This window comes from Pocillopora damicornis, chromosome 5 (genome assembly GCF_964200805.1).
Source record: "Pocillopora damicornis chromosome 5, jaPocDami1.2, whole genome shotgun sequence".
NCBI lineage: Eukaryota > Metazoa > Cnidaria > Anthozoa > Scleractinia > Pocilloporidae > Pocillopora > Pocillopora damicornis.
The window spans coordinates 67380-82349 of NC_142674.1; the positions used below are offsets into that span (position 1 = coordinate 67380).

The window sequence follows — 14970 nt, forward strand, 5'->3', positions numbered from 1 at the left end:
TCACGCTCGGTTAGGGTTAATTAAAAAGTTTAGTGAATTTGAATCACAAATTTTTTTTTTTTTGGGGGGGGGGGAAGGGAATTGTGTCTCGCTTACTTTAAAAAAGAGTGTGAGAAATTATATTTCACTTCGTGGTTTTTGAAAGCCGCCTTTCTCAACAGCCCTAGTTTAAAATTCAGTTGCCTGGCTCGCGACATAGATTTTTATTTTTTCAGCGCGGTTTTCACAACTGCTTGTAGTTAAAGAATCTATTACAGGGGACGTTTGGATCTAAGCCTTCTCTTTTTCAAGGGGGGACTTTTGTATGGCGCAGTGAAGGGAAAATTGGCAGTAAGGATGCTAGTATACTAGAATATTAATACCAAGCGCGCTCTTCGTGTAATTGTTTATAACATAAGGTCTTTCATAACTGTAAACATTTTATTTGCCCCTCACATTTGTTGGTAACAGTAGTAAGATTTTTAGAAAAAAAAAAACAAACAAATGAAAAGAAAACAGTGAAGTTAGGGAACTTAAACCTTTAACATTTCATAGAAAAAAGAGCACAGAATACCTATGGGGAGAAACTTAAATAGTGCCAGCTACTTTTCTCCATTGCCTTTCATTTTTTTGATCGATAAAATTTATTAAAAATGGATGGCTGTAAGAAAAAGTACACGACGTCAAAAAGATCACACTGAAATGGCTATTGATCACAAAATTTGGTTTGTGTTCCTTCGAATGATTGTAGTAAGAAAACACATCGAGGTTTTTCCTATTCAACTGCAGGTTAATTAGATATTGGATTTTGCATCCAAACTGGGATAGGTTAAATTTATTCATTTTTTATGTGCCACGGTTTGCTTACTTGGAAAGGCAATTCTAACTATAGCTTAGCAGATGTTTTTTGTCGCAATTAACATCCCTAATGACTTTTAATTTGACGTTGGCAAAAAGGTGGAAAAACGAGAGTGGAAAATAAGCTGGAAAAAGCGTGAGTGATGAAGGATCTAGACTGAGATGTGATAACGTAAGAGACTAAAATAGTTTGAAATACTTGTCTTTAATCTCATATAAAAACACCGAGTTGGCTTGTCTGAAAAGTGTGTGAACCTTCATATTGAACGGTTATTTAATAAAATGAAGTGCAAATTCTGCCGCCCTACATTTGAGTTAATGGATTGATATTGAGGAGCTTCAAACAATTCAAAAATATCTGAAAATCAACCAAACAGAAATAAAAATTTAGCGACAGATTCAACGCATGATCAGTAAAATAGAGTTTTAATGTCAACAACTTTTATCAGGTCAGTCAAAATCCCGCCCGCCCACCCCCCCCCCCAAAACAGAACTTACAGAGCCAATGGATCCCATGGAGATAAAGAGGAGATAAACAGTCACTTGATATAAAACACAGTACATAGACAACATAGTGGTTGAAGTAAACTGACCTGCTGAAGAGCTTTCATTAGATACAATCTAGCAAACATTGTAGGAAAGAGATGCTGTCTTGGCTCCTGTTGCGTTTAAAAGAAAACGAAATAGATTATAAAGCACGACTGTTGCAACCAACTAAACTGCTTAAATTATTTCAAAATCTGCGATACACCATATGCAAAGTGAGAATCCTGACAGTGTGCATTGTAAAAAGAAAAGGAATAATACTGCAATTAAAATACGAGCCTATCTAGTTGTTACGTTTTGCTCGACTAGCAGATTTTATACTAGCACGCATCATTTAAAAAACTTAATTACGCAACTTGTTTGATTAGTTCTTAGTTATGATCTACAGGAGGACAGACGCATGGATGACGTCATCATTGACAATTTTTCGCGCCTTTTTTTCCTACATAAAACAAGAAGCACACGGCAACATGGAATCTATTTGTGAAATAGGGAACGTGAGTCAACAATCTAAATGTTCAATTGCAAGTGGTAAGTTTGGTTTTCCCTTGTAAGCCAATATTTGCTGTGTGCGTCAAGTCCGTGTGCGCGTTAAGTCCACGTTGAAATATCAGAAAGATGGGAAATAAAGTACACTTGGCACCTTTAACTGATAACTGCATTTCACTTTTTGGCTAAAAATCACTTACTCCAAGTATGTGAACTCGGCCGTAATAAGAACTGAACTTGTGGCTTAAATTGTAAAGGAAACAGCAGATCTGAAAAAAATTCAAAAGAAAATTAAAGCAGCAAAAATCAAACAGTGATTTACGGGGGTAAATTTCTAAAGAAATTGTGGTGCTGCGTCGGTGGGAAAGTACAACAGGGTAATTTAGACTTATCAAACGGTGGCCAAATTACATTATCAACTCAGTTGATAGTACTAAATTGCCCTGTTAAAAATCAAATAGTGGTCTATTTGCATTCTGGCGAATATGAAAATTGTTCAGTAAGGGTTAAGAAAAATTGCAAAGACCATGCACTTTAAGTACTTCCTGAATAATTATACCAGTCAGTTTAATTCCTTACAATTCAGCAGGATCATCATTTTACTATTTTGTGCAAAGTCTTGTAAGTTTGTGAAATAGTAAGACAATTAAACTGCTGCTCAGTCTCAAGGAATATCACATGTTCGTTCAAGCAATCAGCATTTAACAGGGACGCACATTCGTATCAGGTGAGGATGTCTAAACATGTCGTCCTAATTAGCCCAAACAAAAAAAGTAAGATTTTCTCACTTAACACCACACAATCTCTTACTTAAGGTTTCTGAAAAAGACGCAATGAAAGTAAAAGAAGAAACAGTTTCTGTAATAATCACTAATTGTTCCACAGATACTGCAGCCCTTGCCCTCGTATGGCTGAGATGTTTAATGAATAAAGACTGATAGCACAGTGTGTTAATGAGTGTGGGTATAAATAATCCTATGATTGCATGCACTCAGCTTTTTATTATTGACCAAAGGTATCAAAATTAACAATTACAGTATTAACACCTCCTACTGAAATGTACACTTTACTGACCTTATTTGAGTGAATAATGACATTTTGAGATTTTGATGTACACATTTTCAGTCCAGAGACAGCACCCTTAATCACAGATGGAAAAGCTACTATAAAATGTAAAGTCAACTCCCATTCAGCCTGTTTAAGAAAACAAAGAATTCTCTGGCTCAGATACATAATGAATCAATAGAACCACAGAGTATATTTATATCTGAAAGACAATTAATTTGTAATTTCCTGTTCCTTGAAGCACAAAAAACAACTGAAATTAATAGGACTTAGTTCCGTTGATTAAAACATGGTTTACCTGCAGTTTTAAACGATGGTTTACAGAATTAAACATTCGTTATTGGTGATGTAAATTTTTTAATTCAATTTCAAGGTTCAATTTATTTGGTTAACTTTAGGACAATTTGCAAACCTATCCCAGTAGCATAAAACTTCATAACCTTACACTAAGGTGAAAAATGAGGAAGGAAAAGTGGGACTGACTGAAACAAAATCAAGGTAAACTTCTGTAGACAGATCAAGTTACATTGACTGGTAAATATGTGTTGTTACTTTTTGCAACATCCAAGGTTTCCTAATCCCTACCTCTGAAACTCATAGCTCCTTAATTTATTGGTAGAAAGACACTATGCTTTCAGACATGTGCAGTCCCAAAAATTCAAAGGATCTCTAACTGATATTCTTCATACAAGCCATTGCAGTTTCTGTCAGAAGTCACTTACATGATCACGTAGTAGGCTAAAATCCACCTCACTGATGGGAGGTAGTGCTGGATAAACACCTGACGGAATTTAAAAGGCTTAGTTAGTAACAAATTCACCTTTTGACCCATTGAGTGATCATTGTTCACAAGAACAGAGATCACTCAAGGGGGCAATTGAGAAACAGTTGAGGGTTTGCATAACTTTCAAGAATTCTTCCGACCCCTGAGTATTTAGATGAGGCTACGAAAAAGTCCTCTATTGCTTTTATAAATAAATATTTCTAAAAAATAATTTAACAGATGAAAGCATAACATCACAACTATTAATTTTTCATTTAACTCTCACTGAAACATTTATCATTTCTAACAAGTAAAAACATTTGTTCTCACCTTTCTGGACATTCTCCTCAAAGTTTGCAAATAATTTAGCAAGCCTGGCACAGTTGTATAAAACAAAGGTGGCTTGCCTGAATTCTCTTGAGGTTTCACTTATGTCAATTTTTATCTGCCAATAGTAACACATATTTTACTAATAATTTACTACTTTTCTTTTTTCCAAAGTTACCACCACTACAAGAATCAGATTATTACACCATGTGAAACATGATAATAATATCCAATGTTGTGTGTGTGTGTGTGAGTGTAACAAAGAAAAAGAATTTGAATCCTCAGATTTCTAACTCTGAAGTACATTAGTAGTAGAACTGGATGTTCTACAATTGATGTACAGAGTAAACAAACAATGCAAGTTAATAAGAACCTAGATGAGCCCACTTGTCTGTGGCATAACTGTAGCTTATTAATAAGTTCTTTGTACCACAGTGGTAGCTAGAACATCTAAACTAAATAAAATCTGTGGCTCAAATGCTCATGTGGTACTTAGATTTTTCTCTGTTGCACACTCATGACAAGTGTTTAACACCTTTGTTTGTCTGCCCTAAAGTAAGGCTCCAGAATAAAAAAACATTTTGATGTTTATATTTTTTGCCAAAATCTCAAAATTTGCAACATGTGTTTGGCAGTCAACTGGCCAACCTATGTTGAAATCCTAACTATATCCTCAAAGAACAGCCTTGTAATACTCACTTCACTGTTTGGAGCAGAAGAAAGAGTTTCTAACTTGATTGCAGCCACCGCCATTTCCCTAATTGATGTGTCCCAGCCATGACCTTGTGAATGAATAACAACACCATCACTATACTACTCCATCAGTGACTTTTCTTAATCTGAGATTGTATCAACTAAAACTACAAGTTTATTTTTGACTTCAGGCTCATACCTACAACTTTATTGCCATACTTCAGTACATAAGAAGCTCGAAGTTGTTTTTCACGAATTCTAACAAAAAAGACATGATTACTATTAAAAATAAATTACTGAAAATAGCAGCAAGAGCATAAGAGTATACCTCTCAGAAAAACATTGTGTTTGTTATATAAACAAAAGTCAACATTTTGTCTCAACCCACCTTAGTAACTCCAAGACATCAAGATGATCGTGAAGTCTTTGCTCATCTTTGTACAATGAAACAAGCCCATGTGAAAGGAAAAACTATACAGACAAGCAGCAAGTTAAAATTACAAGAAATATCAGCATACTGATTAGTTGCAAGATAATCTGTATGACATTTCAGCTGAATTGATGGGATCAGAACTGCCCAAAAGTATGTGTTGAATTTTTATGCCATAATTTCACATTGAAGTTTTTTTTATAATTCTCATCCTCAGTATACTCTGCCTACAAATTAACAATTGCAGAGCGTTTTCATGGAAATTTCTATCCCAAACTCCATATAGTATATGTTTTTTAAGGAAGAAAGTGTGTAACACTAAAACTTCTGTGATTGTATAGTCTGATTGTTACCCCCATGTTTAAACCATTTACAATGATATTCCTGCTTAATTCACTTCTATTGCTCTCAAACAAATTTCATGACAATTGCCTATCTTGGTACATCATTTCCTTGTTTTGATAATAAAAATGAAAAATGGAAATCATTGCCAACAAATTAAAAAAAACAAATTGAGCTAACTCTTCACAGTATTTGATAAAAAAGCTAAAAAATGTGAAGCACCAGTTTTACCTAGTGTATGCCAGAAGACTGAGCCACCTACAAGCAAACCAGCATATTGTCACTGCCGTGCATGCTGAGCTCTATCCATGTGTAATTGTATTTGGTAGCAACACCTGTTCACCTTCTCCCCCTTCTCCCAAATCCAATTGTTGGCATCACCTTATACACCAATCCTTTACTAGGACAGGTATTTAAGATATGTTATTGCATTTCACCTGGACTTACTACTGGTGAACCACACCTTTGAGTTGTACACCACATTCAACTTTGTGTACCTGTTTCTTCACGGCCAGATTTGTTGATGTCATTTGCCAAACTGTGCTAGTTTGCTGTTGACTAAATGCTTGTTTACAGCTTGTTAAGTGAACCACCATATCTAAATTTCCAGTCTGCATCAATGAAAAAAAAAAGCAAGGGAAAATCTTCAATAACACATCACATTGTTAATATATGTGTGTTATCTATCTAACACAGTAAGGGGTTGGTCTTTTTTCCAACTTACATTTTTTTCAACTAAATCCAACTTTGCCACATCAAGAAGAATTGAACTTGTTGGTGAAACTGAAAAGAAAAATAACAAGAACAATCTAAAGAAATATTTCAGCTTTTAAAATAATCTTGCTCTTGGTAGCAAATGATACTTCAGTAACAACTTACAGTTCTTATCTCTTTGCTTTATTCATAATAGTCACTGCACTACAATAAACAGATTTCCAATCCATCTGACAGCCAACTTGGTATTTATGAAACATTTTCCCTTCTTTACTACTTTAATTCAATTGATTATATTGTGAACAGAACAGTCACATTATCCAAGTCTGGAGCTTATTTGTTTTCTCTCTATCCTTGTCACCTGATATTTGGATCACTTCTAACAGACTCACACAATAACATAAAATAACTGTCTGATCTTATGAAGTTGTTTGTTAATCTTGTGAACTTTGTCACTTATAAAGAGATGCATACCTGATAATTTATTTAGGGTCACTGTAACATTCCAGATGACAAATTTGAAAATGAAACAAAAAATATTATCAGAACCAAATGAAGACATGATGGTACTAATAATATTATTACTGGAGACAGAAATAAGTTATCTATTGAGCAGAGTAATAAAGAAATCTTTTGGTAGACAATCAGATAATTACTCATATCTCTGCTTAGTTTAAGTCATGTCCTGAATGTATTTTGGTACAGTATAACACAACACAATGACCCAGGAGGAGTTCAGACCCAGGCTTCTAGATCTAAAGTCTACTGGCCAACCACTTGGCAACCACATCACTTTCTTCTCCAACAGATTTGCCATAAAATCTTAAATTACTTTTTTTCCTGTAGGACTAGCTTGATTAAGATCATGAGAAAATCATAAAATCATTTAAAGGTTTTGAGTTTTAAGGGTTTAAAGACATCAAGAATAATGTTATATTTAATACAAATCAATGTGAAATAGCATAAAGTTCAGGATAATAGAAAGGAACAAAATTGTTTTTAATTTAATACAACGTCATGTACATCTGTGTATGTTTTGATTACAAGTCACACAAGAGCTATTTGAGATACTTACCTGAATACAGCTCATTATCTTGGCAAAAATTGGGCAAATCCAAAATAACCTCATCACAATTTAAATCAGAGTCTTGGCAAGTACATTTACTCTCACAAAGAGAACTAAGCTCAGCCTCATGGATGGCCTGCCTTCCAGTCTTTCTGTTCAAAGAGTCCGCATATTTGCCATTTTTTAATATTTCGTAAAGTTCTTCAGCTTTAGTAGTAAGGTCTTTTTCTGTCCACAGGCTGATTTTCCTTACATTAAATAATGATGGAGAGAAGAGGTTGTAGGTTTCCTGGTAGCCTTGGATACTTGCATCCTTACATTTACAAGTTTCTTGGCCCTTATAGTCCAAAGCTGATTTCACATCAATGCTAAAGAACATTCAAATACATGTCACTGTAATAAATATTGTAAAATTAAGAGGCACAAAAATATGATTAATCCAACACTCAGGAAAGCAACACCTGAGCCAATCAGTGTATAGTAGGTGATGGAAAATCTGTTCTCTGTCAGACCATTTTGTACTAGCTACTTTGCAAATTGTGATCAAATACATGTACAGAAAATAAGACTAGTATTTTTTAACTGATTCTAACATCAATGTCTGCTAGGAAAAAGTTTAAAGTTACTCAAATATGATACATGTATATCCCAATATGCTAGGACATACTACCTCTCAGAGAGTTTCAAAATTTTACAGGAAGCATGCCCCAAGACCCCCCCCCCCCCTCCTCCCCATCCTAAAGGGTTGTGCTGGCTTACTACATACCATGCTTGTCTTGCAAGTGTGATTCAATTTAGCCAGCCACTCATTTTGATCATACATCCATTACTTTTTCTAATGACAACCCAGGTATATTATTTAAGCATTTGAAACTGCCATAAACTGTACATACCCATTTGCATTTAAAAGTTCCTTAATGTGTTCGCAAATGAGAATTGTTCTCAGTTGATCCAGATTTAAATGACCTTCATCCTCCACATGAACCAAAAGAGAGGGATTCAATAAAACACACTGATGTGTCTGCTTGCTTGACTGTCCATATTGATCTGTTTCTTTGATGATATTGTTAAACACAGCACTTGTTACATCTGCCTTGTTGAGACTCAACAGAAGATTTCCCCCACTTGTCACACAACACTGTCTGACAAACTGAACTTTAGACACATGGTCACTTATCTCCTGACAGAGACTTTGAAATTCAACCTAAAATGTCAAACACAAAACAAAATAACCAGGACTAATAAATAGTAATTGCCAAAATATATTTTCTAACATACCATATTCTGTTTATGTACACATTTCTCAAAATTATGAAAGGTCACCTCACTAAGTTGTAAGAGAGTGATTTGATATCTTTATTTGATAACTTAAAAGCTAAAAAAGAGTTGTCCTAAATGTATTTCAGTCATAATGCAGGAGGCTGAAAGAGAGAGTTATTTTGATGAACAGGAAACCAGTTGATTTCTGTCATTAACCATACAAGGCAGTTTGGGCTTCCTATATCTAAAAAACAATTATAAGGAACAGGCTTGATGATCAAATGGTGATAAAAATTGTGAATTTGCTGGTGTTTTGCATGTCAACTACTGTTTTCTGGCTACTTTAAATCACAACAAGATATTCAAGTAAAATTACCAAAACACATAAAAGGCTAGGAGTACAACCCATATTTAGAGGGCTATGGTTACTTTGCTTGAAACAAATCATGTACATTTTATTGTTTTTGACACCTGACAGATCTCCACTTTTGACCGTGCTATTTATCAACCTTTACGGTTGAAAGACTGTAGACAACAATGTACTTGAAAAGAGTAGGAGGCAGCCTACCTCCCCACCTTACCCCTGTCACCTTGGTAACTGGTCAAGTTGCCTGTAAATCATCTCACCAGAAGTCATGTGTCTTCCAGAACCTGAGTCATGTTGCACAAATTTTTTGTCATATTGCCCAGAATAAAAAGTCAAGTTGCCCAAAAGAAAAGCCAGTCGGCCTAAGAAACAAATCCTTAAAAGATCAGACTGGGCGATTGACCGTTAATCATCACCTCCCTACCCAACACCCCTCCCCTCCCCTCCCCCCCCCCCCACTCCCTCCCCCGATAATGGTAATGGTAACTTTATTCATACGCGATAAATCCTTCAGCAAATAAATAACCCAGATGTCAATGCAAGCATTTTTCCATTGGGAAAACTTCTTGTAGCACTTGTATGGAAAATTTCAAGCTATCTCTAAGCAATGTTAAGCCCTTCTCTAAACGTGAGTTACAAAAGAAGGCAAATTTCACCACCTTGCCAGCGCCAAGATAACTCCGTACAAAAGCTGGAATGATTAAATCTCCATTTTCCAATTTCTTGTTGAACTTCAGAGAACACGAATCTAGATTCGTTTGATCCATACTAACAACAGTAGACAAAGCTTCATAGACCAAACGTTTTAGGTACGGCAATAAATCACAACATTCGGTTGCTCTGTTAGCGAAGGTCCCCTCCAGCTCGTGAGCCTCGTTCGCCGATTCGTCCGCCATGTTGTTAGTCAAGCTTCGCTATTGTACCTCTCCTGTTTAAATGGATGAAAGAGAATGGAAGCTAGTTAGGGACACTACGCGCTCCCTCGGAATTTTATTCGCCAAATATACGTTAAATAAGAAAATAATACCACACTGGACATTTTTCATTCATTCTCAAAACCTGTACGATCATATACCACGCCAATTTTTTTTCGCGTTAATGTCTGCGGTAACTTATGTTCAAAACCAAGCAACATAAAGGCTTCACACATCCATTCAACTAACAAGCTTAGCAACCCGATTTTTAAGGAAAAAATGTACTGACAATCACGTGATATTATATCCAAAGAGTTTTACTTACAAGGTTGATAATTGGTGCTCTACATCCTCCAATTATCCTCTAATTACCATGATGTAAATACTCTTTATCATCTTGAATCGGTCGTTAAATCAACTTTCAAGAAGTTTCTTATCAAGACCTGAAACTACAAAATAAGCAGATGAAAAAATTGAAAACATCAACAACCAACTGCATTGAAAAAAAATTATTTCATCTATGATTAGCTTCTCAAGTTGCCAGGTTCTCATCCATGAATAAATGAATGAACATAGATTAGCATTATTTAACTCTTTCATTACTTGTCGATCATATCAGTGGAATCAAAGGTGAATCGTTCTTAGCGCTACGACCCTTAACACACGAAATCGGTCCAATTTTTTCAGTTTCCGGGAAAAGGTAAGATACTCAGGTCAGTTATTAAATTATTCACCAATCACATGTCTGTAGAGAAAGTGATTGTGTCTTTTCATATCAGATTAGTAATGAACACTTTGATTGAATGTGTTGTTTGTCTTTGCCTTCGTGGCAAAACTGGCAAACGATATCTTTCATTTGATGAATATCATTACATTAACCGACCCGTAGTTTTGTTGGGAAGTACAAGGTTAATATGCACATATTTCACAATACAGGCAGTATTTTTCAGAGTGTGGCCTTGAAACTTGTTTTTAAAAGTGACCATGGATAATTTTTCCTCTCTTTGTTAGCGAAATTCTTCGTTGAATCTAATTAGCTTACAGGAGAATGTGATGTCTGGTGACGCTTGTTTAACATTCGTTCTCGTTTGTTTAATTACAAGTTTAGGCCAAGAATTTCAGTTCATGCACCTGAAAAGTTTGATGCAAGAGCCATGTGAGTGCAGGCCTCGCGACTTTTTCCTGACCGGTTGATGTTACTGTTCGGCTCTATACTCATCAGCTTTTAATATAATTTTCCAGAGGATTGCGCGAGCGGAGCCGTACGGGGTCATAGCTTAAAATTCGCCGTTTTCAGACCTCAGCATTTTGAAACTGCAGAATAAATTTACCGCCCCTCAAGCGAGCTGACTTGTGGGATCAACGGTAGACATTATTATATTTTCAACATAGAGTTTGCAGACTGAGCCAGGGTAGTACATTACTGATTATCTTGCCTTTCTACCGTGACATGTAATCTAAACCTACGAACAAAAATTTTTGTCGTTTGTTTAGTCTTCACAGGCTGAAGGGAGATGTTTCCCAGATTTCCTCCGTTACATCATACGGTGTTCATCGCGGCCTGCTGGGTTGGTATGTCTGTGCTTGTGATCCTGTGGCATTTTGAACTCACAGGTAATGAGGTATTAGGAAAATCACCACATTGGTTACTAAGGTGAATTTCTTACACGAGTCCAAGTGTTTGCCTGGTTTATGATTGACAAGCTATTGAATCTCAAGGGTTTCGCTGTCTGAGGTAGATTAAGGTTCACATAGGGCAACTGAGAATATCCAGAATAACCACTTTAAAATTTAAGAGTGTGATTTTACTCTGTAATGGATAAAAGTAGGTGAAACTCAAATTTTTGCAGTGTAGTCTCCTTATTACGAAGGTCCTTAGCTTTGATGTCGCGTCCGTCCCTTCATTCTACAATAAACCGGCATGGAAAGAATAAAAGACTCACACTTATGTCTGCATAAAACTTTACTCATTTTATACAATTGTCCATACATATCTGCGACAAAACCATCAGAAATATGCGATTGACACCTGAAAACCTCGAATTATTTAAAATTTGCTCCCAGTCTAATATGCTGGTTCATATAACTAAGAATTTGAATTATGACATAAAAATTAGGACATAAAAATTGCACCATAAGGCATGGCAAGTCACCTAATGCGATATTTTGGATCAGAGATTCTCTTTTGAAATTTTCTTTCAGGTAAAACTGGCAGTGACAGAAGTGACACATATCTACGCTCCATTCAGAAAAGGGCCTTAGAACACACATCTCAGGAGCAAAACAATGTCAACAACGATGGATCAATGAAGTTGACAGGTAAACCAAATAAGACAATAAGTACTAATTGACATAGAAAATCCATTAGTTTACAAACAGAAACTCATCGATTGGCGCTGCTGAGCATATCGAGGGCTTCTTACGAAGTCTGTTAGTGTCAACCCGGCCTGCCTTTCCCTCCGGAGGCCGGTAGGAGCGGTCATTTCTCGTCCCAGACCCCTGGTTGCGCGAGAAGCCCACGAGATTCTTGTGAGGCAGTGCTCGCGGGCTCGCGGGCTTAAGACACAGTTACACTTGGGAGTTTTGTTGAGGGTCATATACCATCCCTCAATAAAGGCTGATAAAGGAAAAGTTACTGATGTGAAATTCCCTTCACCCTTTACTATGTTTTGTGTCAACTTTTTTACTCAAACAGATTCCTTCGAAATTTGTTCTTGACTGTTGGATTGTTCAAATGAATTGCCTTGTCATTTCTTTTGCAAGTGGACTTCATAGAGTCATTAACGTTATATTGAAAATGTAAAATAGCACTAAGGTAGACGGATAATCTTTTAGTTAACCCAGAGGTTTTTTTTATCTCACCTTGTAAACTGGTTCACAGTTCTATTTATCCAGTTCCAGGCGTTTACTTTCTTTTTCCGCTCTGTCTGACAACTGAGCGGCTAGAACAGGTTAGGGTTTTTGGGTGACTTCTCAATGTTTGAAATGATTCTGTCTTTACATCTCTTACAGAGGAAGTAACAAGCAAAAACGAAATGTATGATCGAGTGAACACGCTGTTGCTATTTGTTGGTTACTCTCGCAGTAGACACAGCTTAGTTTCTTCATTACTTGACGCTCACCCTCACATGATAGTTGCAGATGAATCGTATGCACTGAGAAAATGGGTTCAGCAACCAGCATGGAAAACGGAAAAATCAAGATATGAATTCTTCGATACAATGTTGGGAAACTCAGCGCGGTCTGTAAAAAGAGGTCGAAGGTCTCGCGTAGCAAACGGAAGCGCAGCAAATTTTCAAATCTTCGGCTACCGTATTCCAGATCAGTGGCAGGGAACATATGATCGATACATACAGGTGAAATATAAAACTTAAAATATCAATTTCACGGGCTGTAAATCGATGTAAATGTTGAACAGCTCAATCAAATTATATTCCAACAAATCTTCTCGAATCATAACCATTTTGGTCATGTTCCAGGCATAAAACTTGGAGCTTTAGCGATCATATCTGAAAAGATATTGAAGGCTGAAATAATTTGTCATTCAAAATGCCTCATTTACAAAGTACGTTTGAATCATTTTTCATAAATCCTGTAAGCATTTTCTTTAACTAGGAAATCACAATTAAGAGTGTGCAAGGTTCAGTCTAACCGTCGCCTCAAACTAATGACCAGTCCGTTATCTTACTTTGTTTTGGAAATGAATTGCAGGTGATTGGAGACAAGACAGCTTGGGACACTGCAGTAATGCTTCGTCTGCTTGGAACACGAGCCATTTATGAAATGAAAGAGAAACTTGGAGTGAACATCAAGTTCATTCATGTTGTCAGAAACCCATTCGATAACATAGCCACATTTGTTCTTCGACACAAGGACATCCAGGCCAGGACCGCTGACCCAAATGTCAAGGTACGCATATGCAAATCACGTGTCGAGGGTCAACAATGAATTGAAGGCGTCGCCAATCGCTTTGTTTCGGCCCATTGATTATTACAGTCTGATTTTTTACGTGTTTGCGAATTACTGGCATTTTTTAAGCACCATCTTAATTAACTGCAGCTCAATTAAATAGGAGACATTTCAAAGAGATGAAACAATTAAGTAAACACTAATACAAAATCTACCATTTACATCTACTAAGAGGTGCATCTCAATTCTAAACAGATCAATGCCAGTGAAATTTTAGACGAAAAGATACAACTTTACAACAACTGGGCAGAAGGAACCTTTGTGGCCCACAAATCCTTTCCGGAGGACTTCCTCAGTGTTGTTAGTATGGATGTCGTAAAAAGGCCAGCGGAATCGCTCAGGAAAATGTGCCATTTCCTTCAAGTAACTTGTTCAGAAAGCTACATTCAGGACTGCGCAGCGATAGTGGACCCAGTCCCCTCAATTACCCGACACCGCATTATGTGGACGGAGAAGCAGATAAACAGAGTTTACGCCACGATGAGGGCGTTCCCGGTATTGTTTGAGGGATTTACGTTCGAAGACGTATGACATACGTCTTAGAAATAATAGACATATAGATAATAAATCTTTTTGGGACAGACCAGTGCAGTTAAAACTTTGCTTTTTGTGAGTATTACAAATCCTTTCAATTCCTTCTCTTTCAGTTACTCAGCTCTCGAATGTAAGCTAAAGCAGAAGACACTTAATAGAACTAAAGCAGAAAAAGTTGTTTATAAGGTAAAAATAGAATTTGGACAAAAGATCGGGAAGTTCTCTCAGATGACCAGGGCCCTGAAGATAGCAAAATCTAACAAATTATTTGTCTCCCTTTATTAACAGTTAGGAAATAGTGTGATAACTTGTAAGTGAAATTCCTGCAAGTGAAGAAAATCATGCAACTTCACTGGTTGGCGGCAAGTGATCGATGCCGGGCAGTACATATGTTTATTATTGCAACCAAAAATAGTTAACACTGAATTTGTCGAGACACTGATAAGAAATTCAAATCCACAAATCTTTTCTGGTATATCATAAATCCTTAAAGTTGTCGCAGGTAACGGCAATAATCATTACCTTGTCAACTTGACAGGCCTTTTACAAAGTAAAACGCTTTTCCCACCTTTTTGTGTCGAAGCACAGCTCTTTGATTGTCGGTCATTGTGATAGAAGTAAGTAAGCGTGATGATCTTCAAAAAGACAAACGTA

General features: G+C 36.4%; 2 protein-coding genes across 4 annotated transcripts; one reads left to right on the plus strand and one right to left on the minus strand.

The window, feature by feature from the left end:
• Window positions 1–401: 401 nt before the first annotated feature.
• LOC113684108 (DALR anticodon-binding domain-containing protein 3) lies at window positions 402–9996 on the minus strand. The gene is made up of 15 exons (XM_089207636.1): window positions 9559–9996; window positions 8166–8476; window positions 7282–7640; window positions 6681–6701; window positions 6217–6275; window positions 5990–6103; window positions 5109–5191; window positions 4920–4978; window positions 4727–4809; window positions 4031–4145; window positions 3660–3718; window positions 2947–3066; window positions 2073–2141; window positions 1431–1496; window positions 402–1195 (listed from the first exon to the last, which is right to left on the minus strand). The coding sequence occupies exons 1-15, from the start codon at window positions 9793–9795 to the stop codon at window positions 1142–1144; spliced, it is 1809 nt and encodes a 602-aa protein (XP_089063762.1). The 5' UTR covers window positions 9796–9996; the 3' UTR covers window positions 402–1141.
• A 228-nt stretch (window positions 9997–10224) lies between these two features.
• On the plus strand, window positions 10225–14887 carry LOC113684113 (uncharacterized). Of its 3 annotated transcripts, XM_027201445.2 has the most exons (7): window positions 10419–10513; window positions 10917–10969; window positions 11308–11427; window positions 12016–12132; window positions 12826–13169; window positions 13525–13722; window positions 13978–14366. In XM_027201445.2, exons 3-7 carry the CDS (start codon window positions 11328–11330, stop codon window positions 14311–14313), a joined length of 1095 nt encoding a protein of 364 aa, XP_027057246.2. In that variant the 5' UTR covers window positions 10419–10513; window positions 10917–10969; window positions 11308–11327; the 3' UTR covers window positions 14314–14366. The 3 variants fall into 3 exon arrangements, with proteins under 3 accessions (XP_027057245.2, XP_027057246.2, XP_089063765.1); XM_027201444.2 differs by lacking the exon at window positions 10917–10969 and having other exon boundaries at window positions 10225–10513; XM_089207639.1 differs by lacking the exon at window positions 10917–10969 and having other exon boundaries at window positions 10428–10526; window positions 13978–14887.
• Window positions 14888–14970: the final 83 nt, after the last annotated feature.